The following is a 26628-nucleotide window of genomic DNA, read 5'->3' on the forward strand; positions in this document are numbered from 1 at the left end:
TACTTTGGATCGTCAAAGCCAAATTAACAAAAAAAAAAAAAAGGAAAAATATATGTAAATGTGAATTTATGGTCAATAAATGGCAATTTTTTCCTGTAATTATGTCCATCTTAATGGCTTTCAATTTTGCAGTCCAAATTCAATAAATTTAAACAAAGAAGGCTAGGAAAACCATAACCAGTCTCGATTACAAGAAAATTATAATCTTCACTCACATTTTTTTATTGTTTTTTAGAAAGGAAAAAACAACAGAAACAAAATTTTAGTTGAATACCAACCAAGCAAACACCGAAACAGTTATATCCTTTTGCGGTGGCGATCACACGATCTTGATTGGAGTCGAAGAAGCAGGAGATTGACCATCGGAATTTGGATTGAGAGGCGCGTGAATGTTGGAGGAAACGACATCGTCGTCGGGATCGTAATCGGGATTAAGAGATCGATCGATGGCTTCACGGCCTTTTTCAAGACAAGGTTTGCAGGCGATCTCTATTGCTATCCATCCAAGAATGATTCCTGCCACTGCTATCAAGGCAGTCGTGATTGCTGCCATTTTCCAGATTCTAATTCCTCTCTCCCTCTTCCTCTGGATTTTAGAGAACAAATTGCTTGCTCGCCAAATGGGCTGTTAAAGGTTCTGTCTGGTTGACTAGTTGTTTTGAACAAACAGTCCCAGGCCCACTCCCTCACCTTATATTATGAATGGTAGAATACTCTTATTGTAAATTCGTTAAAAAATAGCAAAGCAATTTCAGTTAATAAACGGTAAAAAAAAGTTTATTATTTTAAGTTTATAAGACTCTCTCAACTTTCACTTTAATACATGGAACACTTTAATTTATAATGTTATATTGTAAAATTAAATTTAATTAAATACTTATTAAATCGTAGAAAAAATGTAAAAATTATTGTTTCATGAGTTGTACTGACTACACAAAAAATAAATATTTTATATGTAAAAGTTAAAATTTTCAAAAATTATTATTATTAGTATGAAAATGGGCATAAATATTACTGATATTTTAATACAATAAGTCTCTCTCAAGATTGAATAAGTTAAAAATTAAAATAATGAAATTGGGGAAGGAGGTGGTGAATTTTTATACTTAGCTGTTAATACAAAGTTGTGATATTGTCTTACAACTGTACATTTACTTGATTTTATATGCTTTGGAAAATTGGGAATTGTTGTTTTACAGAAATTTCAAAAAATTTCAGTAAGGCAAAGTGACCCACACCCACTTACCCCTTGTATAGAGTTGGCTGGCTATAATTCAGTCGTCCATCAATGTGCCATAAAAGCATGGGCAGAGCCGCAGACGGAGGGGAAGAGGGAGGGGAGTGGTATTATAATTTACTCTCACCTTAAAAGAAAAAAAAATGGATAGTTTATCATTTGAATTTGCAGTTTTTGACAACAAATTGGGTAAAAAAAAAAAAAAAAAGAATACAATCCAAGGCCATTGCTGATTGTTTAAATAGATCACTAGATTTTCTTTTTTTATCTTTTTGGTTATCAGTAGCTATGACAATGTAGATTGGTTTTTTACTCCGTACTTAAGTATTTGCGTTGCTCATTCTCTCTACAATGACACGTCCTGCTTGTAGAAGACAGTGCAAACGAGAATCGAGCAAAGTGGAAAGGACTGCGAAAGCTCGATGAGAAAGATTGATTTTCAGTGCCAATGCTGAAAGTGGTAATGAAACTTGGAAATAACTATAGAAAAACGTGTTTACTTTAGAAAAACATCATCTCTATCTTAATTTAGACAAGAAGTATTTTATAGTCATTGACATGGACGTTTCAGAGTAAGCATTCTAATAGCAAGCTATCAGGCAGAACCTTAGCATGCTCTGTGATTAATGCTTCTGACATAATTTACAAAGGGAGATCCTAAACTGAATGTGGATCCTAATAAAGCAAATCAATCCAAAGCAATCTAGTTCAATGTCATCTGGAAGCATGAAGCCACTATCCGATAATAAATCAAACTTGTTTAGCAAGTAGCTTGCTAAAAAGAAGCAATTAAGACAGCGAGCTAATGAATCTAAAATCATCGAAAATCATATCCGTTGTGTCAACAAACTATGTTGACAATGACTGGAGTGATAAGTGATAATACATGTATGCAATACACAGTATTCGTCGAATAATGATATTGAAACTTTCATTAGTTTAGCAAGATGATAGCCATTTTACATAAAATACACTAAGCAATCATTGTAAAAACTAGATAGAAAGATAAACTGCAAAAGCAACCATATGATTGATACATTTGTTCTACACACAGCCATTAGCAATCTACAACTTTCGCAAATACACATAGTTACAATTTATTCAAAATCATGCAAGACAAGATGCAGAGATCACAGAAAAGCTAAGCAAACAGAACCTGAGAGCTTGAGGGTGTCAGGTCACAAAAACTGTCTGGTGGATCTATTACATGCCATGTAACACTGAAGCTCCACCTTTTTCCATAAGTGCCTTTTTGCTTCAGCTTAGAGATGTGACCCACAGCGACATGAAGATTCCGACCCACGACATATATTTTGCAATCACAGGCATTCACAGCAAAGGGCTTGCAAATTTGCTCCGGTAAAGGAGGCCCTTCTATTGTTTCCCAGGAATCAGCCTCCACATCATACACCTTGACCTTCATCCTTTCAAGCTCTGAGACCACAAACAAGTGTCCATAGACTACCACACTTGAGCCAGTCCAGCCTTCTCTCAACCCAACAGCCATGTTCTCCCATCTATCAGTTCTTGGATCATACACCTGACCCCTAGGAGAGAAAAAGAAAGGCCACAGCCAGCCTTCTGTCACAAGAAGCTTCCCGTCGAGAACTGCTGCATCATAAGATGCCATATTTGTTCCCATGCTTGAAATACGGCGCCAATTTCCCTTCACAGGATCCAAAACCTCTGCCGAGTCAAGCTCAAAAAGATCAGTACTGTTTCCTCCAGCTACATATATCATCCCATCAATTACCCCACTTGCAAAAAATGATCTAGCTGCAATCATCCGATTCATTACAGTCCAACGATTCTTTTGCATCTCATACTTCAAAACCAAATCAAGGGGGCAATCCACATCAGAGACCATGCCCCCACACACAAAAAGTGTACCATCAAAGGGTATGGATGCACACCTGAATCCATGAGGGCAGACCTTGTCTTTACATGGCATAGCCGGGATAGTGTGCCATGAGAAATGGATGAGATCTAGAACCTGCCACTGAATCTTTCCAGTGCATTTATGGAAAGCAAAGACAAAGAGCCAAGGATCCTTGAAGCCTAGCTCTTTTCTATGGGTGAAAAATCGCTCTTTATTACCGAGTAATAAATGCCACCGCCTGCAAACAGCTCTGCAAGCTGCAAGGCTCTGGACTGGAAGCCGGAGAAGACAGTTAAGTGCAACATCATCAGGAAGCCCTGGAATTAATGGTTCACCTTGGAGAGATAACTCAATCTCTGATGAAGGACTTAATAAGGAAGATTGGATCACAGCTAATCTAAATTTGGGAGATAATGCCATTTGGGAATCTCCTAGCTTATGTACAGGTGCCTGTTGCGACGACAAGCGAACTCTTTGCATCTTCTTGTATTGAGTTAAAAAAAAACAGTAGAACTCTCTCAAACGTACTGAGAGGCCCTCTTAGTCATATATGTCCTATCTCCAAATTGTGAAATTGAAGAATCACAATGGAAAGCCAAATTCGATTCCACAGCAAGAAATCTATCCCTAATCCTCAATTACTCGTCATGTTTTACCATTTGCAAAAGCGAATTTCTCCACATGAGAAATTAAACAAAAACAAAGCCCAATTCCATATTAACAAATTCCCAATAAGAACTACGACAATCAGACCACACAACAAAATTCTCTCCAAGAGAATCCAAATTCATCACTTTGGGCTATAAATGTACCGACTTGAGAATCTAAAAGCTACCGTGGCACTGTTAATAATAATACCGAACATCCCAAATAAAGATCAATTACCCCAATAAGGACAATGTCTCAAAAGCAGCTCAATTGCTAAAGTATCCTCCCTAAAAGCAACAAAAACTAATAACCCACAAAAATTCAATCCACAAATCAGCTAGAAATGGAACTTTAGCCAAAGAGAAATATAAAGCAAGCAAATTTAACCCAGAACAAACCTTTTGATATACAGCTAAGAAACTAAACTGAAGCAGCAATTAATAATTAAGCAATTATTAAAAATCAGTATACGAACTTACAGAAGGAAAATCCTAGGATAATTATCATAAAGATGGGGACTTCGATAGAAATTAGCTCCTGTTCTTTGCATAAAGAGGTGACCCAGAAGATCACTCTTCTTCGCCAAGGAAAAGATTATATAAAATCCCTGTGGCAATTACGGGTTCAGCGGTTCCCAAGAGAAGTAATTGCACGCGCTAATGGAGAGTGCTTAACACGTGTCGAGAGGCCTGTCTGTGTTCTCTGAATTTGCGGGAGCGTGTTGTACAGAGGCTCTCACAATATTAGCAGTTAGTTGGTACTGTTCGAGACGTTGAAAATTAAAGAGGAAGATTTTAGCTCAAAGCCGTAGTGCCAAACGCGTAGTTCTTAAATAACAGAATTTCTTTTTTCCCCTGGAAGTGTATAATTTAACTATCCACTGTGCATTCACTTAAGACGCAGAAGAAAAATACTTACTTAAACCGTATCTTCCTAAGGCTGATATTTAAATAATTTAAATAAATTTAAGACATTTATATATGATAAATCCTAAATAAATTGAAATACTTGTACTTTACAATTCATAGGTACTCCTTACTTTCATTCCTGTTGATTATCAAGTTGCTAGCTAAAAACATTTGGATAATTAACAAAAGATGAATAGTTATTCATGGAATGGCCCCTAATTGAATGTCTTCTCCTTTAAATATTATAAATAGAGGCCGGTCAAAATGGAAAATACTCAAATTTCTTACATAAAAAATCTAGCGTTTGAATCTTATGGATGGAGAAATTTTTTTACTGAAAGTGCTTTCTACATAAAAATTTGATACGGAACGAGCAATAGCCTGGTACTATACGCTGGGACACATGTAATCTAAATAAATTTTCAATTATAAATTTAATCAAATATGATTATCTAAAATTCAATTGAATTGCATATTTAAAGCTAAATATATCAAACAGAAAAAAATTTACTTAGAAACAATATTAAATTTTAAAATTGTGTTCCTCTCCTTTTCCATCTCTTCCCCCCTTGCCAAACATAGGTAATGTACCTACTGAAATTTTAATTTAGATTTATACTTCAAATTCAAAAGAAAAGGGACTGAATAAGAAATAAATGGATTAGGGTATAAAATTTGATCTTCAACGAGCTAGCAACGAGATATAATTTTTTTTTTTTTTTTGAAAGTATATAGTAATTATTAAAATAATAATTAAGTGGGGCCATTGGAGGATATTCTAAAAGCATCAATGACAGGTAGCAGTTAGATTAAGGGATCCAGACTATATAATATATATGCCAACCCTTAATTTACAAGTCAAATCCAATAAACCAAATCAATAATATATGCGGTTTCATAATTTCATTGGTTCGAGTTAGAGACGTCAATTATGGATTTCATGTCAACCCTAATCTACTCTTATCTTTATCCATACTTTTTGTATAGTCCTAAAACTAACATTATCTTGTAAATTTAAGCATAACATTTTAACTATTTTTTTACATGAGTAATCAAATTTTTACATATTTTCAGAATTTTATATCCTATAAAAAAATATGATTCTTTTCACTAAATACATAATTAAATAAAAAATAATAATGTTATTTAAAAATACTCTCCACTAGTTGAGTGACAAGGCATGTATAATTTTAATAAAATTTTTATAATAAAAACATTGACTAATATACGGGGACTAATTATAATAATTTGGTTCAACCCAAGACATAAATACAGACAAGAATAATATTTGTAAGTAAAAGAACTTTAAAAGATATTATGTACAAATAAATAAAAATAAAAGATCAATTTTTGAAATTTTATGTATATGTATAAACTTGTGACTAATGAGATGATAAAAAAAAAATGGCAAAATAAAATTAGACAAATATTCAGCTAAATGGAAAAATACCCACTTAACAATATTAAAGTAAAAGGAAAATGTTGGGGTTTGAATCTCCAATTGTATTGGATCATTTCTTTGTGGATTCCGGTACGAAACCCTTGTAGATGTGTTTCCGGGTATTCCTTTATCATTTCGTCCAAGCGAATGAGTTTCTCTAATTCTATGAATTTTTCTAGAATACTTACAATAAAAATCAAATAATTCAAATGATAACAACGTAGCATCTATATATGGTCAAAAGAAGAAAAGTCCAAACAAAAGCTACATCCAATAACCAAAGAGAAAGTTAGGAATATATATATATATATACACACACATTTGATAAAGAAAGGGAAGAGGTTTTGAAGCCAAATCCAGAAGAATCTGGATGAGCGCCTACCTCCACCAAACGATCATGTTTGGTTCTTCAATATTGTTTTTAATGCAATTTGGTCTAATTCCAACGGAATGAAAGCCACACATCATCTACTTTCCCTCATCATTTGGAGACTGCAAATTCCAAACCATATGCTTCATTGCACTTTATAGTTTATGCTTAGAGTAGGTCTGTCCTTATCTTACAAAAAAAAAAAAAAAAAACAAATCTTTCTTTTTTATTTTGCTTCACAAATCCTTTTTTTTTTTCTTTTTTTGCAAAGATTAATGTAATTTCATAAATTTTAAATTTATATCCTAAATAATATCTTCTCCTTAAGTATATTGTGTTTAACTTATAATGACTTTTTGAATCAAGAAATACTAAGCTATTCATACAAATGAAAAACTTAAAATAATTTAATTTTTCTTCAACGTATAGCAAATAATCTCATAATCTAGTGATAAGAGGATGCCTTGGAATCTTTTGGTCCTGAATTTCATCTCTTCCTCATCATTTAATAATCAATTATTTTCTACTTTATATGAATTATCTTTAATGGGTTTCGTAATATGTTGATCGATGAATTCATGTTTGAAATATGCTAAAATTGACCAATAAAAAAAAAAAAAATTGGAAAGTTAACCATAACAGAAAAACAACAAAAAGGGAACATAATGGAAAGTTAACCATAACGAAAAACAACAAAAACGGAACATAGTAGGAAGGCAATGCAAAATAGACTAAATAGCTAGAATCAAATTATTTAAAAATGAAAATTGAAATATTATTAAAATAATTGCATTTCAAAGTTTATTTGCTTGGGAAAGCATAACCAAGAAAAATTAAAGGGGAAAAAGCTCAAGCTTCTATTGTAAGCATTCACATCATCATTAGAAGCAATCACAAGCAAAGTTATCGAATAATGATTATGCTAAACTTTTTTGAAATCAACGTAATTTTTTGAGGAAGAATTTAAAGATTTGTTGTGACTATTAGATTTAATTTTGTTCGTCGAATTAATTAAGCAATCTAATATAAAAGTCTTGTATTTTTATTTTTATTTTTATTTTTTTCCATTTGAACCATAAATTTTCTTGTTATTTTATTAGTGGTGGTCATGGTTAAAGCCTTAAAGGAGTCGGAAATTGTTAGTAAAATATTGCTTGAATTAGATTATTTCAATTTTCAAAACCTCTTTCCTTTAGTAAAATTTTCAGGCCCTATAATTAATTAGTTAAGAAGCTAGGCCCATTGATCTATAATTCATCTACGGAAGTTGGGCCTCAAGTTCCGAAAAACTTAGTGTTCTATCATTCACTCAAAATGACCGCGCCAATGGACTCTAAATTGGATCAATTGGGCTTAGAAATCTAAGCTTTGAGATGAGTCGCTTTCACTTGTAGTTAGACAATATAGGATGTAAGTTATGTCGATTAATTTTTTTTTTTTTTAAAAGAGGAATATTAGAGTTGAATTTCCAAAATTTTGTATTATAATACACTCAAAAAAAAAAAAAAAAAGAAAAAACATTTTAATATATATTTTTTTGACTTTTCTTTTGGGTTTTTTTCCTTTGGTGAATAATATAATTAATTAAATTAGACATAAGTTATTGATGATTGGTAAAGTGTTTTACAACTTCATTTGCGTGAAGGCATGAAAAAAGGATTGGATAAATTTTTGAATGGGCTATGACCAAACCTCATAGAAAATGTGCATGTTGCATTAACAATTATGGGATAAATTTTATATATATATATATATATATATGTGTGTGTGTGTGTGTGTGGATACATTCCTTAGACTAAAAATTGACATATATGGAAAATTTGATTTGAACAAATTTTTTATTTTTTGAAAATGATGGAAGATATTTTTTAAAAAAATATTTATGTGCTTTTAGGCCAAAAGCATAACCACAAGAAGTCATAGTAAAAGGAAACTATATTAATATTATATGATTTTTTTTTTTTTACATGCATCTTTTGCTCCCCGACATTTCTTGGTAATACATACTAAGTTTTTTATATTTATATTTTCATATTCAGGCCGGGATGATATTCAGATAAAACCTTGTTCAACAATAGTATATATACAAATTATTTTATTTATTAATTATAAAAATAAATTTGTTAAACTCAATTAGAATATTTAGATTCTTAATTGGAATATTTAAATTACTCATATTTAAATAAACATATTGTAGTTGTTAAATTGCACTCCTAATTATATTATAGTGATAAATATATATAAGCTTAAACTTATATTTCTAATAAAAAATATAACATTTAAATAGGATAAAGATGGAAAATGATAAGAGTAAAGTTGCTTTCGATCTCTAATTTTCTATAGAGAAAAATCAATTAAAATAAAAAAAAAAAAGCAAACAAATTTTTAACATAAAAGTATAATTATATTTTTATCTAAAGTGCCATCGTTTAAGCATGTCCTCTAGTGGCAATTTCACAAGATAAAATATCCATCTTTAAATCCAAGCAAAATACTATTTATTGACTTACTAATAATGTTAATATAATAAATTATAACAATTTTGAGAAGATATGAAATTTTTAGCAGATTCTGATCGACAATACACAGAAAAAAATTTTCAGGACTAGTTAAAATTGGATTTTTTTTTTTTCTTTGTCAACATACGTATTTATGCACTATAATACGGAGATAAGACTTAATTATATTTATTATAGACCTTTTGTATATTAAGCCAATCAATAAAAATTTATTAAAAATTTATTATCGTTTTATTTTTTTTATCTCAGTAAATGGTCATGACCGGAGGCAAGTATTTCTCTATTAAGAAACCATGAAATAAAAATACCCATGCAAATTGGAAGATGACATGGACTTGTTGGATTAATGCAAAAACGTAGAAAGTGAGTGACACAAGTGGATAGAATTATATGATGAATATATCAGATTTTGGGTGGTGACATAAGTGGAGTTTTTGGTGGGTGTTTTTGACTAATTTTGTTTGAATTATCAACCCAAAAACATGAAGTCTTTTATTTAGACATTGATATGACTTTGACCTATCTAATGAAACTTGCTTGTTCCAGAAACCTAGCGACCAATTGAATCATTTTATTAATCAGAAATTCATTATTTTTATGTTTTATTTTTTGAAAAAAATTTATTATTTCCAATGCTTAAGCGAAACAAAACTATAAAGGGGATTTCTTGTTTCTTTTTTTTTTTTTTTTTTTTTTTTTTGGTTAAACATCGAAAAGAATAAAAGGGAAAATGACTTAGGTGATTATGTCATTGAACGTGTTTTAATTTTAACTTAAATTACTTAATTAGAAACCTAAAAGTTGATCTGATCTGAAACAATTTTGGTATTGGTAACGTTAAAGCTATACAATGAGTTTGCTTTATGGAACACAAGTGGGTATCCATAGATGTATAGTGCGCTTTATCTTCTGGAAAAATGATGCATTCTTTCGTGGTTTAATTAAACAAGTTGTTCGACTTTCATATTGTTTGGGAGTTAAAAATATAAACGGCATATATAATCATGATATTTTTGGTAGCTTATTATGGATTTTGTTTGTAATTTGTATTTCTTTTTCTTATATATACCAAAACCTAAATTTTTCAGTAGTCTAATCCATTTATATCTTCTTATTTTTTATTTCATTTTTCCCTAATATATTAAGAGAAATAACTCGGATGTGCGCAACAGTCAATAAGACATACGCTAATTAAGCTAATTAAGATACTCGACAGAAAGTCAAGAATGACATGAATAGTAAAAGAAAAAATAGAGGATTCAATCTGCAGAAAAAAATTAACCTCTCTGAAAATATGAATGACTTAAATATGAAGATTCATTAGAATTTTCAATATTCTTTATTTAATAATAAAGATTTGTTTGATTTCCACAAAGAGCCATATATCTAAAATTATGCAATTATTAGTTTGACTCTCAAGAAATCATAGGACATATGGATATGCCTTGACTAAGTTAAATCGATATTAATTAATTAATTAATTAAATTATATTACTAATACCCCACCAAAAATACAAAAAGATAACCCATTTGAAAGGCATATGCAGGTAGCTAAAAGCTAGTCAAGGATATATATATATATAAATATAATTATGTGTTTGTTCATGTATGAGGACTTGATGAGGAGAAAAAGGAATGAAAAAGAAACACAAAAGTTTAGAAAAATAGAAAGCATCTAAATTAGATAAGGAGAGGTTGAATTAAATTAGGTACAAAACTCCCAATTTTAATTAAGAGATAACGTGCAAAACTCTTTGGTTTGAATACGTGATTCTCTCAAACACACAATGACTTAACTCTCTGCGGCTGGATTTTGACTTTTTACTCTTAAATCTACCAACACCAAATAGTTATTCACAATATTTTAATATTTTTTTGCAACAATAATGGAACAAAAAACTCGAATTTGCCTAAACCGAATTAATAGACTAAGATGAGAATCACTTGCTCCTTAATTTACTTATTTATTCTTTAATCTGTGATCTCATAATTCTATATATATATATTTTTTGTTTACATGAGAAGGAAAATTTTATCATCGTTCGCATCTAAACCCTGATTCATATTTTTAAAAAAGTATAATCTATTATTATTGTAGAATTATTTTGTGCTAGAAATCAACATGCATTAATCTCATTTAGACCGTATTATATGAAGATTTTAGTTCGCCAGATAAATACATTTTTTGATATTGAACTTATAGAAATTGAGACGGCTTATCACTTCAAATCGCATATTTTTAAATTATAAACTTAAGCACCAACCAACTACTTTTAATCCTGACCAAATATGTCAGATCTCCTAACGGTTAAGTTTGTAATTTATATATATATATATATATATATATATATTGCAAATAATAAATTGATAATAGTGGCTTGTCAAATTGAAGTTTGCCCTAAAAGCTAGCCATTAGAGTAAAGGATCCAAGACATCATTTAAATTATCCACATCTAATCCCCATACAATTAATACGCTAATTAATAATAATAATAATCACAAAAACAAATCAAAGGTGGGAGAGTTAGTTCCTTTAATCAAGGACCAAAATTTGCTCTATGAAGTGAAAGATGCTTTGCTTAGTGTTCAAATACATCCAACCGTCCTCATATTTCTATGCATCCCATGTGCCACCCATCTCAAATCTCCCTCTTTTTTTTTTTTTTTTTTTTTTTTTTTTTTTTTAGAGGAGCCCACTTCTTGCCACCTTTTGAATATCGTCTAATATTGGTATAAAAAATATATTTATATTATTGAATTTCTTCCATTAAAAAGAACCTTTATACCTAATCTTGGATCTTTTTTTTTTTTTTTTTGCTATATATATTTTTCTGATTTTCTTGGAGAAATTTTTGACCCAATTTTAAAGAGTGCATGCACACAGAGCCAGACAAAGAAACCAACAACATCTAGTAACAAGACACGGGAAGATAACGAGAGAGGCCCCATTAATTCTTTCTTGAAGTCTATCTAAGCAAGCTCTAACTAATAATGTTTAGCAATATCTATAATAATAATATATTCTTTTTCAAATAGAAAAATAATATTATTTTTTACTATTAATTTCTGTAGCATTAGCGACTTGGTTTGGTTGAGACAATTGAGTGGTGAAGTTAGGTGGATATTGGCAGTTGGTAGTTTATTTCTGGCCAGTCAGGTCAGTTAGGGAATCTTCCAATTATTATATTAACATTTTTGGGTTCCACATAATATATTATAAATTGATAAACTAAGATGAAAGAGGACCACATGATTTGCGTCCCATTTCCCATGCATTGTTAATTAGATATTAAAGCTTTAAAATTGTATTCTATGCCAGAATTTAGATATGCTTGATCTTACCTGCGGTGCCTAACCATATATGTTGCATAAAATTTTAAATATTTCTTTTCTTCATCATTATGAAAAAACTCCATAATATATTATAAATTATTAGTTATTAATTTGTTTAGTTTAATTAAATATTTTTAATCCCATGAAGAAAGGGAAACTTAAATTATGATCAAAATAGGGCAACATGTTGGTCCATTTTATGATGTTTACCTAATGAAAAAAAAAAAAAAATAAAAGAAAGAAACTTCAGGCCAAAGTAGGTTGTCGGACCATTAATTTTAAGCCAGTCAATTTAGGTCTTGTATATATAAAATAAATAAAGAATAAAAAAAAAGTATATACTTGCATTTTACTGGCTCAAGTCTCCTGTCTCTATATTGTTCTGCCAAGAACATTTGACATTTTGTTCCAAATGACATAAAAAATCCTTTTTTTTTCATTAATATTATAGTACAAGGTTATATATTACATTTCTGTAATTTAAATAAATTATAAACGTATACGATTACAAAGCATATATCTAAACTCGTCGAGGTCAATCTATAGAAGGTAAAGATGTTTATTTGGTTTAGGAATATTTGTACCTAAAAACCTAACCGATCCGATCATTTTCAATCAATGAAGTCAAATTAATTATTTTTTTTTATTTTTTTAAAGAAAATATATCTCAAAGGTGATTAGAAATATAGAACCAGGAAGGTTGATGTTTCACTCACGTAAGAAAATTTACTATTTTAAATTATTTTGTTTGGTGCATTGAAAATTTCTGAAAGCAACTAAGACAATGAATAACCTTTTAGAAATAAATTAATTGTCTAAAAAAAGGAAGCAAGAATAATGTTTTTTTTTTTCAAGTAAAGAAATTAATGTTTTTGATAACTAAAAAAAATTCAAGAATAATAAAAAATATAATCATAAGATCAGTAAATGAGACACCCTGAATTTTTATTTTCGAAAACTTTCGAATTTTTAATAAATCAAAAATCTCGATTTTCAACTAATGGGCTATATATATACCAAACAATCTCAATTCGAGCCCAAAATTTTACGAGTCAGGCCCAAGCCCAAATAAAATATCGAAAAGAAATTTTGAATCGTAAACGGTTAAAATTTTTGAGAATAATACGAAACCCCGTAATTTAATCTATTATGAATATATATAAAATCATTATCCTAAAATCAAATATTGTTACTATAAATAATTTTATAATTATTGAGTAAATGGAGAAAATATTACGAAACCGAATTAAACGGTTAAAATAAATTGAATCAGGCCCGAAAATCAGTTTAATTTGTCGAGAACCACCCAAATAATCCGAGAACCGAGGGAAAAACTTGAAAATCAAGCGAAATGAGACCAAACCACTAAATCGGACCAAACCGGTTTGAAACGAACCGGAATGGCCTAGAGTTTGCTAGAAACCGCCTTACTTTTTTTTTCCTTTCTTTTCTTTCTCCTCTCCTTCTTCAGGCGCGCGACAGCCTCCCTCCACCCTCTCCCTCCGTTTCCGGCCACCGCTCGACGAGAGCGAGATGGCGATCGTCTCCGCTAGAGCTCCTGGTCCGTTTTCCGACCTCCTTCCACACTGGCAGAGTCTCCAGTGACGCGAAGCGGGACTGTCTCCATCGACAGTTCTCCTTCTTCGATCTCCGACGAGATCGAGCAATTCCGGCGACGTCAACACGAAAGGCAGGCGTCGATCGAGTCACCTCCACCTTGTGAGTGTTTCTCCTCCATTAATTCCGGCTACAAAGCTTGAAATGGCGAAATCACCATTAATGGCGGCACCAAGCTACTGTCGGACTAATTCAGCCAAATGGAGGGCCAACCTCGCACAACCGACATCAAAAACGGACTCCTCGATGAAATTTGAGTGGGGTGGCGTGAAGAAGGGTCAATTCTGGGTGGCTCCAACTTTTCCGGCCACCGTGGACGGCGGCGGCGGCGGCGGTCCGGCGAGTCTCCGGCGAGGCACCAGGGACAGAATGTTCCTCTCTTCGCAAGGATCGTGGAATCGTCGCTTGAATTTCAATTGGTATGCTCTAAGACCAATTTCCTATTTTGGTATAAATTCTAAACTTAGTGATCATTAGTCAATTAAATTGAAAATTTGAATGAATTGATTCATATATCATATACGAGCTAGGTTGAGAATGACCTATTTTGATGAACAACAACTAATTTGAATAATTGAGAACATTTAGATAAACTAGTTATAAGAATTGATATATATATATATATTAGTATATATATAAGGGCGAGTCGAGCTACTTATAATTAATTATAATTATATATATAATTAATTGGATAAAAATTAATTGAATTATAATTAATTGAAGCATTTGTTCTTATTGGCTAGTATAAAATTTAACCAAGGTATAAAAAAAAAAAAAAAAAAAAAATGTGACGTATTAGCTTTAAGCAAGAACGAAGAAATGAAAGTAATTGAAATTAACTTACTGATATAAGTTTTATTTGATTATATATGTATTAAAGCTTTCATTTGTTTGGTAATTAGCTATACTAGCTAATTATAATTATATGATGTAAATAATGATTGTCATTATCATTGAAACATAATTGTTGTGAACTAATGGTTGAGCGTTGATATCGTGGTTTTGGGAGGAGGATGGGGTCTTAAATTGATTGATTACCCGATGGATGGGCTGTGTGTATTGATTGATAAATATATAATAATACTGTGTTATCTAAACAGGTGGATAGTCCAAATTATAGAGGAGGTGCTGCCGAAATTTCGTTAGAACTTGAACTAGTTTTAATTAATAACATAATTAAAAAGTTTATTTAGATTAATTCTATAACCTAATGCATAATAAACAGAGTGCTCTAATTATTTATTTATTTTCCTTATTATTCATTTAATTATTTAAGTATTTAATTATTTTCATTGTTACTGTTTATTCTTATCATTGATTTTATTGTTGTTGTTTATTGTTAATGGTAATTATTTAGCTATTTAATTGCATTTGAGAATGAATGTCCAATTGTGCATTGCATTACGATGTCCAACTGATCAATATGTCTGCATTTGATTGCAATGTTTGATTAATTGTGTTGTGAAAATGCTGTGCTTTGTTTGTGTGGAATTGGGATGAAGTGGACCACCATGGGTTTGTGAGGACGGTCTGTGATATGGATCCTGAATACGATATGATACTTGACCGTCGGCCGGAAAAATGGGAGATCGGCGCCCCCTTGTGCACCTGATGATATAGATTATATGGGGATTTACAGGATGGCTACTTGTTGTTGCGCACCTGATAATCTAGATTTGATTGTAGCCCGCAGGGTGGCCTCCTGTTGTGAGCACTTGATGATCTAGATTGGATGGAGACCACCGGGTTGCCTCCTGTTGATATGGAAAAGAAACGAGAGAGTAGAAAAACAATGAGAGGACTGGTCAGTGAGGATTAGACCAGTTGGCCGTATGGGGGATCGGCTCCCTGGTGCACATGTACGAGAGGGCGAGCCATGTGTGAGGACGGCTCGTTGGGGTTTCAGGTGGTGCCACTGACTAATTACCACTTGCTTGATTACTTGAAGGTGACATTACGTGTGAGTGCTGGTATGTGCCATTTGTGTGACTGGCTGCGTGAGCATATAACTAGTCGAATGACTAGATTGAAATGTTTACATATTTGTGTGACTGCGTGTGTTGTGCAATAATTATTACTCCTTAGAAAACTCACATGTCTTATTTGAATTTTCAGGAAGTAAGTTTTTCTTTAATCCGATTTAGGCTATGTGTCTTCGGCGCAGGGCAATAGAGAAATTTTTATAGTGCCATAATTATTTTACTATGTAATTATGTGTATAAAAAAGCCATGTATACCAAACAGTTAGTGACTCCGCAGTTGTAAAAATTTACATATATTTAGTTGTGTATTAACATAGACAAATTAATCCTGTAAGTCCATATTAGAATGTGATGTATTGTAAATTGGGCCCGAACTTTAGAATGCTATAGGAGATAAACTTGGGCCGAGAAATAATAAAATATTGAGGTTTATTGTTCATAATCATATGGGCTGAATGTTGAAATTTATACCGAGATATTGGATTCTAGTGTTTCAGGCTGACTACGGGCCTCGGGGGCCTTAAGCTTACCTGGGCCCTAGTGCCGGTCCGGCCCATGGAATCGGGTCGTGACAAAGTTGGTATCAGAGCTTAGGTTAGGGTTTTAGGACACAACTGCGGAGTATAGGAAATTTCTTTATGTTGGGATCGGCCGTAACCAACATAGGGAAAGAAACCTTGTGATTTTCCTCCCTAGGGATGGTGGACGCACTAGACCCTATGAGGTGGGAAAATCCACACTTATTGCGTAGATCTATGATTACGGAGGAAGTAATTAGAGGTTCGAAGTGAAAGTAGACAATAAGATAATCCATCGCAATACCTATAAGGGCTAGAGTTGGTATCGACCCTTAGGCTAGGGAATAGAGTAATACCTGATGGTAGTGGATTGGCCTGATCACCCAGTACACTACTTTTCATGTGAGCTCTATTCCTGTCAGTGAATAGGATAGTGTAGAGAGTAAATAGGTTTTTCATTTGTACGGCGCATTGATGAACTTTGGGTGATTAGGAATCGGTATTTTAGTATTCAGCACGGCTACTGAATTTCTTTAGAATTTATTCAAAGGATAATCTTTTTATAATTTTATTTACTTGATATTCGATATTTAAATTTAAAACCCATTTTAATTTTGAATTCAAAATTGTGTTATGATAAATAACTTAAAATTGATTATTTATATATAGAAAAAAATAATAATAAAATAATAATAAAAAAAAAAAATAAAAAAAAAATTATTTGTGAAAGTTGTCTATTTATATCACGGGGCCAATTGGATCAGCTCATAAAATGAAATGATTGTGAGGATAAAAAAAAAAATAAAATAAATAAAAAAATAAAAAAATTCTAAAGAAGATTTGGAAAAGAAGAATAAGACAAGTGGTGATGATGATATTAAGTAAGTAGACAGTTAGTAGCTAAGTAAGAACATAACATTGGAAAGGTTTGAGGAGACAATTCTAGTTTAGAAGCTAAATTGCAACCAAAGTTAGAGTGTAGGACTGTTTAATGTAATAAATGGGAGAAGTAACATTAGAAAAGGACTGGAATGATTTAAGGGTATAGAAATGATTCATATAACAAGTTGTAAGTGAGGAATAGATATAAGTGAGTAATAGATAGATGCTAATTTTAAGTTAATAGTTCCACATATGGTACCTAATACTTAGTTAAATGAGACTAATTAAAATGTTAGCATTATGGTTTGAAATTGTAGTCTAGGAGGATATGGACAAAAGAGTAAAAGTAGTTCATAGTATATGTAAATCAGACTCTAAGGAGTTGATGAGATCGATTTGATGTGATATTGGGATGGTAAGGTAGTATTTGGTCGGAATATAAGAAAAATTTATTGAAGACCAATTTCCTTATATTCGGTATAAATTATAAACTTAATAATTACTAGTTAATTAAATTGAATTTGAATGAATAATCAATCAAATATAATTTTAGTAAGAATTAGTCGGTATAATATTGATGTAAGCTAATTTAGGAATTTAGGATAAATAATAATGTTAGGTTGAAATGCTGATGGTAAATGACTTATGATTTACAATGATAAGCAGTATAAAGGGGAACAAGTAGACAAAATAAGTAATAAGAGTACTCTAACATCTTCATAGTGGACTGATAAGCAACATAGTTGGAATGTAAATTAGTAAAAGGTGTTATTACGAAAATCAATCTTATTGATAAGTTTTTAGAGTAACTTGAGAGATTGAGTTAAAGCGAAATTGATAGTTAAATTAAAAGCATTAAAATTATAAAAATAAAAATAAAAATAAAAATAAAAATCTTTGTAGAGGCATGATAACTAGTAGTACAGTGAGGTCATTAGATCAGGAGCTATCTAATAATTGCACCTATCTATAATAAGAATATTATAGGGAAAACAAGACATATATAGGTAGAACCAAGAGAGTGAGCCCAAGTCGCCTTGTGATATTAATAGACAATGAAAGTTACAAGACGATTTTTTTAAAATTATGGATTAAAGTAATGGTTTCTGAACTTTTGATTAAAGAAAGGTTTTAGTAATAATATATGTAAATTAAACGAATTAAATCTTATTATTATAAGTAAATTAAATTTCAGCCGTTTTGTAATTCTAAACTATATGTTCGGTTTTCATAAAGGAATGCTTAGTGAAAATTTAAATTTTCAAAAGAAATTATATAACTTTAAGAAACATAGATGACATATATTATGCATCTTCTTGATAAATCCGGTTTTATTGTAAAAGTTTTATTTAAAGAAAGATTTTCTAAAGATTTCAGTAGCTGTCTGAAAATAGTAAGTGGAGATTTAGGTAATGAACTCAAGTTCTTGTAAGCTTTAGCTAGGAGATACTAAATAGGATGATTGGCGATAGAATTACAATTAGAATACCTGACTCTTTTTCTTTCCTCGGTTCATATTATCCACTCTTGAGCTATCTCCTTAGTGATGGAAGTAATTTCTTATGACTTTGAATTCCCTATGTATTCATTCTTACTCTCTCCTGCTAAATTTCAATTCGAGGACGAATTGTCTTAAAGGGGGGGAGATTGAGACACCCTGAATTTTTATTTTCGAAAACTTTCGAATTTTTAATAAATCAAAAATCTCGATTTTCAACTAATGGGCTATATATATACCAAACAATCTCAATTCGAGCCCAAAATTTTACGAGTCAGGCCCAAGCCCAAATAAAATATCGAAAAGAAATTTTGAATCGTAAACGGTTAAAATTTTTGAGAATAATACGAAACCCCGTAATTTAATCTATTATGAATATATATAAAATCATTATCCTAAAATCAAATATTGTTACTATAAATAATTTTATAATTATTGAGTAAATGGAGAAAATATTACGAAACCGAATTAAACGGTTAAAATAAATTGAATCAGGCCCGAAAATCAGTTTAATTTGTCGAGAACCACCCAAATAATCCGAGAACCGAGGGAAAAACTTGAAAATCAAGCGAAATGAGACCAAACCACTAAATCGGACCAAACCCCTGGTGCACATGTACGAGGGGGCGAGCCATGTGTGAGGACGGCTCGTTGGGGTTTCAGGTGGTGCCACTGACTAATTACCACTTGCTTGATTACTTGAAGGTGACATTACGTGTGAGTGCTGGTATGTGCCATTTGTGTGACTGGCTGCGTGAGCATATAACTAGTCGAATGACTAGATTGAAATGTTTACATATTTGTGTGACTGCGTGTGTTGTGCAATAATTATTACTCCTTAGAAAACTCACATGTCTTATTTGAATTTTCAGGAAGTAAGTTTTTCTTTAATCCGATTTAGGCTATGTGTCTTCGGCGCAGGGCAATAGAGAAATTTTTATAGTGCCATAATTATTTTACTATGTAATTATGTGTATAAAAAAGCCATGTATACCAAACAGTTAGTGACTCCGCAGTTGTAAAAATTTACATATATTTAGTTGTGTATTAACATAGACAAATTAATCCTGTAAGTCCATATTAGAATGTGATGTATTGTAAATTGGGCCCGAACTTTAGAATGCTATAGGAGATAAACTTGGGCCGAGAAATAATAAAATATTGAGGTTTATTGTTCATAATCATATGGGCTGAATGTTGAAATTTATACCGAGATATTGGATTCTAGTGTTTCAGGCTGACTACGGGCCTCGGGGGCCTTAAGCTTACCTGGGCCCTAGTGCCGGTCCGGCCCATGGAATCGGGTCGTGACAAAGTTGGTATCAGAGCTTAGGTTAGGGTTTTAGGACACAACTGCGGAGTATAGGAAATTTCTTTATGTTGGGATCGGCCGTAACCAACATAGGGAAAGAAACCTTGTGATTTTCCTCCCTAGGGATGGTGGACGCACTAGACCCTATGAGGTGGGAAAATCCACACTTATTGCGTAGATCTATGATTACGGAGGAAGTAATTAGAGGTTCGAAGTGAAAGTAGACAATAAGATAATCCATCGCAATACCTATAAGGGCTAGAGTTGGTATCGACCCTTAGGCTAGGGAATAGAGTAATACCTGATGGTAGTGGATTGGCCTGATCACCCAGTACACTACTTTTCATGTGAGCTCTATTCCTGTCAGTGAATAGGATAGTGTAGAGAGTAAATAGGTTTTTCATTTGTACGGCGCATTGATGAACTTTGGGTGATTAGGAATCGGTATTTTAGTATTCAGCACGGCTACTGAATTTCTTTAGAATTTATTCAAAGGATAATCTTTTTATAATTTTATTTACTTGATATTCGATATTTAAATTTAAAACCCATTTTAATTTTGAATTCAAAATTGTGTTATGATAAATAACTTAAAATTGATTATTTATATATAGAAAAAAATAATAATAAAATAATAATAAAAAAAAAAAATAAAAAAAAATTATTTGTGAAAGTTGTCTATTTATATCACGGGGCCAATTGGATCAGCTCATAAAATGAAATGATTGTGAGGATAAAAAAAAAAATAAAATAAATAAAAAAATAAAAAAATTCTAAAGAAGATTTGGAAAAGAAGAATAAGACAAGTGGTGATGATGATATTAAGTAAGTAGACAGTTAGTAGCTAAGTAAGAACATAACATTGGAAAGGTTTGAGGAGACAATTCTAGTTTAGAAGCTAAATTGCAACCAAAGTTAGAGTGTAGGACTGTTTAATGTAATAAATGGGAGAAGTAACATTAGAAAAGGACTGGAATGATTTAAGGGTATAGAAATGATTCATATAACAAGTTGTAAGTGAGGAATAGATATAAGTGAGTAATAGATAGATGCTAATTTTAAGTTAATAGTTCCACATATGGTACCTAATACTTAGTTAAATGAGACTAATTAAAATGTTAGCATTATGGTTTGAAATTGTAGTCTAGGAGGATATGGACAAAAGAGTAAAAGTAGTTCATAGTATATGTAAATCAGACTCTAAGGAGTTGATGAGATCGATTTGATGTGATATTGGGATGGTAAGGTAGTATTTGGTCGGAATATAAGAAAAATTTATTGAAGACCAATTTCCTTATATTCGGTATAAATTATAAACTTAATAATTACTAGTTAATTAAATTGAATTTGAATGAATAATCAATCAAATATAATTTTAGTAAGAATTAGTCGGTATAATATTGATGTAAGCTAATTTAGGAATTTAGGATAAATAATAATGTTAGGTTGAAATGCTGATGGTAAATGACTTATGATTTACAATGATAAGCAGTATAAAGGGGAACAAGTAGACAAAATAAGTAATAAGAGTACTCTAACATCTTCATAGTGGACTGATAAGCAACATAGTTGGAATGTAAATTAGTAAAAGGTGTTATTACGAAAATCAATCTTATTGATAAGTTTTTAGAGTAACTTGAGAGATTGAGTTAAAGCGAAATTGATAGTTAAATTAAAAGCATTAAAATTATAAAAATAAAAATAAAAATCTTTGTAGAGGCATGATAACTAGTAGTACAGTGAGGTCATTAGATCAGGAGCTATCTAATAATTGCACCTATCTATAATAAGAATATTATAGGGAAAACAAGACATATATAGGTAGAACCAAGAGAGTGAGCCCAAGTCGCCTTGTGATATTAATAGACAATGAAAGTTACAAGACGATTTTTTTAAAATTATGGATTAAAGTAATGGTTTCTGAACTTTTGATTAAAGAAAGGTTTTAGTAATAATATATGTAAATTAAACGAATTAAATCTTATTATTATAAGTAAATTAAATTTCAGCCGTTTTGTAATTCTAAACTATATGTTCGGTTTTCATAAAGGAATGCTTAGTGAAAATTTAAATTTTCAAAAGAAATTATATAACTTTAAGAAACATAGATGACATATATTATGCATCTTCTTGATAAATCCGGTTTTATTGTAAAAGTTTTATTTAAAGAAAGATTTTCTAAAGATTTCAGTAGCTGTCTGAAAATAGTAAGTGGAGATTTAGGTAATGAACTCAAGTTCTTGTAAGCTTTAGCTAGGAGATACTAAATAGGATGATTGGCGATAGAATTACAATTAGAATACCTGACTCTTTTTCTTTCCTCGGTTCATATTATCCACTCTTGAGCTATCTCCTTAGTGATGGAAGTAATTTCTTATGACTTTGAATTCCCTATGTATTCATTCTTACTCTCTCCTGCTAAATTTCAATTCGAGGACGAATTGTCTTAAAGGGGGGGAGATTGAGACACCCTGAATTTTTATTTTCGAAAACTTTCGAATTTTTAATAAATCAAAAATCTCGATTTTCAACTAATGGGCTATATATATACCAAACAATCTCAATTCGAGCCCAAAATTTTACGAGTCAGGCCCAAGCCCAAATAAAATATCGAAAAGAAATTTTGAATCGTAAACGGTTAAAATTTTTGAGAATAATACGAAACCCCGTAATTTAATCTATTATGAATATATATAAAATCATTATCCTAAAATCAAATATTGTTACTATAAATAATTTTATAATTATTGAGTAAATGGAGAAAATATTACGAAACCGAATTAAACGGTTAAAATAAATTGAATCAGGCCCGAAAATCAGTTTAATTTGTCGAGAACCACCCAAATAATCCGAGAACCGAGGGAAAAACTTGAAAATCAAGCGAAATGAGACCAAACCACTAAATCGGACCAAACCGGTTTGAAACGAACCGGAATGGCCTAGAGTTTGCTAGAAACCGCCTTACTTTTTTTTTCCTTTCTTTTCTTTCTCCTCTCCTTCTTCAGGCGCGCGACAGCCTCCCTCCACCCTCTCCCTCCGTTTCCGGCCACCGCTCGACGAGAGCGAGATGGCGATCGTCTCCGCTAGAGCTCCTGGTCCGTTTTCCGACCTCCTTCCACACTGGCAGAGTCTCCAGTGACGCGAAGCGGGACTGTCTCCATCGACAGTTCTCCTTCTTCGATCTCCGACGAGATCGAGCAATTCCGGCGACGTCAACACGAAAGGCAGGCGTCGATCGAGTCACCTCCACCTTGTGAGTGTTTCTCCTCCATTAATTCCGGCTACAAAGCTTGAAATGGCGAAATCACCATTAATGGCGGCACCAAGCTACTGTCGGACTAATTCAGCCAAATGGAGGGCCAACCTCGCACAACCGACATCAAAAACGGACTCCTCGATGAAATTTGAGTGGGGTGGCGTGAAGAAGGGTCAATTCTGGGTGGCCCCAACTTTTCCGGCCACCGTGGACGGCGGCGGCGGCGGCGGTCCGGCGAGTCTCCGGCGAGGCACCAGGGACAGAATGTTCCTCTCTTCGCAAGGATCGTGGAATCGTCGCTTGAATTTCAATTGGTATGCTCTAAGACCAATTTCCTATTTTGGTATAAATTCTAAACTTAGTGATCATTAGTCAATTAAATTGAAAATTTGAATGAATTGATTCATATATCATATACGAGCTAGGTTGAGAATGACCTATTTTGATGAACAACAACTAATTTGAATAATTGAGAACATTTAGATAAACTAGTTATAAGAATTGATATATATATATATTAGTATATATATAAGGGCGAGTCGAGCTACTTATAATTAATTATAATTATATATATAATTAATTGGATAAAAATTAATTGAATTATAATTAATTGAAGCATTTGTTCTTATTGGCTAGTATAAAATTTAACCAAGGTATAAAAAAAAAAAAAAAAAAAAAATGTGACGTATTAGCTTTAAGCAAGAACGAAGAAATGAAAGTAATTGAAATTAACTTACTGATATAAGTTTTATTTGATTATATATGTATTAAAGCTTTCATTTGTTTGGTAATTAGCTATACTAGCTAATTATAATTATATGATGTAAATAATGATTGTCATTATCATTGAAACATAATTGTTGTGAACTAATGGTTGAGCGTTGATATCGTGGTTTTGGGAGGAGGATGGGGTCTTAAATTGATTGATTACCCGATGGATGGGCTGTGTGTATTGATTGATAAATATATAATAATACTGTGTTATCTAAACAGGTGGATAGTCCAAATTATAGAGGAGGTGCTGCCGAAATTTCGTTAGAACTTGAACTAGTTTTAATTAATAACATAATTAAAAAGTTTATTTAGATTAATTCTATAACCTAATGCATAATAAACAGAGTGCTCTAATTATTTATTTATTTTCCTTATTATTCATTTAATTATTTAAGTATTTAATTATTTTCATTGTTACTGTTTATTCTTATCATTGATTTTATTGTTGTTGTTTATTGTTAATGGTAATTATTTAGCTATTTAATTGCATTTGAGAATGAATGTCCAATTGTGCATTGCATTACGATGTCCAACTGATCAATATGTCTGCATTTGATTGCAATGTTTGATTAATTGTGTTGTGAAAATGCTGTGCTTTGTTTGTGTGGAATTGGGATGAAGTGGACCACCATGGGTTTGTGAGGACGGTCTGTGATATGGATCCTGAATACGATATGATACTTGACCGTCGGCCGGAAAAATGGGAGATCGGCGCCCCCTTGTGCACCTGATGATATAGATTATATGGGGATTTACAGGATGGCTACTTGTTGTTGCGCACCTGATAATCTAGATTTGATTGTAGCCCGCAGGGTGGCCTCCTGTTGTGAGCACTTGATGATCTAGATTGGATGGAGACCACCGGGTTGCCTCCTGTTGATATGGAAAAGAAACGAGAGAGTAGAAAAACAATGAGAGGACTGGTCAGTGAGGATTAGACCAGTTGGCCGTATGGGGGATCGGCTCCCTGGTGCACATGTACGAGAGGGCGAGCCATGTGTGAGGACGGCTCGTTGGGGTTTCAGGTGGTGCCACTGACTAATTACCACTTGCTTGATTACTTGAAGGTGACATTACGTGTGAGTGCTGGTATGTGCCATTTGTGTGACTGGCTGCGTGAGCATATAACTAGTCGAATGACTAGATTGAAATGTTTACATATTTGTGTGACTGCGTGTGTTGTGCAATAATTATTACTCCTTAGAAAACTCACATGTCTTATTTGAATTTTCAGGAAGTAAGTTTTTCTTTAATCCGATTTAGGCTATGTGTCTTCGGCGCAGGGCAATAGAGAAATTTTTATAGTGCCATAATTATTTTACTATGTAATTATGTGTATAAAAAAGCCATGTATACCAAACAGTTAGTGACTCCGCAGTTGTAAAAATTTACATATATTTAGTTGTGTATTAACATAGACAAATTAATCCTGTAAGTCCATATTAGAATGTGATGTATTGTAAATTGGGCCCGAACTTTAGAATGCTATAGGAGATAAACTTGGGCCGAGAAATAATAAAATATTGAGGTTTATTGTTCATAATCATATGGGCTGAATGTTGAAATTTATACCGAGATATTGGATTCTAGTGTTTCAGGCTGACTACGGGCCTCGGGGGCCTTAAGCTTACCTGGGCCCTAGTGCCGGTCCGGCCCATGGAATCGGGTCGTGACAGTAAATTATCATTTTAATCTGATTTGACCAACAATAAAGCTCATTATCTTTCAGTAATTTTGAATTGCTAAAATTAAATAAAATGATGAAGAATATGCTTAACGTATGATCATCACATGTGAGTGTATGTCCACATGTGCACCCACGTGTATACGTGGAAAATGATAAAATATCTTTATATAAACGCCCTTTTCATTGCACGTGCCACACATGGGCTCTTCATAATGTTCTTGCAACACGGATTTGTTGTTCCTTTGCACGACACTGAAGTTAACCCCTCAACCTGTTTCTTTTGGTCTTCTGTTTTCTTTTTACTCTTTTTTTTTTTTTTTCCTGAAAATTATGTTTTTTAAATTTTTTCAATATTTAAGATGCTATAAAAGATCAGTTAATGAAAAATGCTTTTCAATTTTAAGGAAGTCATTTTTAAGGAAAATGACTTTAAATTTCTAAAATAGAAAAACATTTTTTAAAATATTTAATTACTATTAGTCACTATCACCGTTACCAATAATTAATCACAGTTTATCATTTTTATGCATTTTTCTTTTGATTCAATGGTTTTTAAAATATAAAATTTTATAATTGTAAATATTTTTTATTTTCAAAAAAAAAAATTGTAAATATTTTTATAATTTTTATCTAATTTTTAAAATCAAAAGTAAACAACGAAGAATGAGTTATTTGAAAAAATTTTTCAAATATTTTGAAATTATATATTTCCTCCCCAATCTTTTTCATTTTTTGTTTTCTTGTGCATTATATAATTAAGAATTATG

At 31.9% G+C, this 26628-nt stretch overlaps 2 protein-coding genes and 2 long non-coding RNA genes across 4 annotated transcripts; 2 read left to right on the forward strand and 2 right to left on the reverse strand.

Annotated features, from left to right (window-relative positions):
- Positions 1-163: 163 nt before the first annotated feature.
- On the reverse strand, positions 164-654 carry LOC105633999 (outer envelope membrane protein 7). Its single transcript, XM_012216725.4, has one exon. It carries the CDS (start codon positions 551-553, stop codon positions 320-322), a length of 234 nt encoding a protein of 77 aa, XP_012072115.1. The 5' UTR covers positions 554-654; the 3' UTR covers positions 164-319.
- A 1492-nt stretch (positions 655-2146) lies between these two features.
- LOC105634000 (Galactose oxidase/kelch repeat superfamily protein) lies at positions 2147-4523 on the reverse strand. The gene has a single exon (XM_012216726.4). The coding sequence runs from the start codon at positions 3594-3596 to the stop codon at positions 2379-2381; it is 1218 nt and encodes a 405-aa protein (XP_012072116.1). The 5' UTR covers positions 3597-4523; the 3' UTR covers positions 2147-2378.
- A 9287-nt stretch (positions 4524-13810) lies between these two features.
- Positions 13811-16376, forward strand: LOC149492379 (uncharacterized). The gene is made up of 2 exons (XR_016318732.1): positions 13811-14371; positions 16097-16376. It is a non-coding gene; the product is annotated as an uncharacterized LOC149492379 (long non-coding RNA).
- Positions 16377-23153: 6777 nt separating this feature from the next.
- On the forward strand, positions 23154-25717 carry LOC149492380 (uncharacterized). The gene is made up of 2 exons (XR_016318733.1): positions 23154-23714; positions 25438-25717. It is a non-coding gene; the product is annotated as an uncharacterized LOC149492380 (long non-coding RNA).
- The last annotated feature ends 911 nt before the right edge of the window (positions 25718-26628 follow it).

The sequence above is a fragment of the Jatropha curcas genome, chromosome 11 (genome assembly GCF_041381405.1).
Source record: "Jatropha curcas cultivar XTBG-Jc1 chromosome 11, XTBG_Jcur_1.0, whole genome shotgun sequence".
NCBI classification, from domain to species: Eukaryota; Viridiplantae; Streptophyta; class Magnoliopsida; order Malpighiales; family Euphorbiaceae; genus Jatropha; species Jatropha curcas.

Excerpts from the sequence above, each read along its gene's own strand:
- LOC105634000 (XM_012216726.4), bottom strand. The coding sequence starts at position 3,596 with ATGCAAAGAGTTCGCTTGTCGTCGCAACAGGCACCTGTACATAAGCTA.
- LOC105633999 (XM_012216725.4), bottom strand. The coding sequence starts at position 553 with ATGGCAGCAATCACGACTGCCTTGATAGCAGTGGCAGGAATCATTCTT.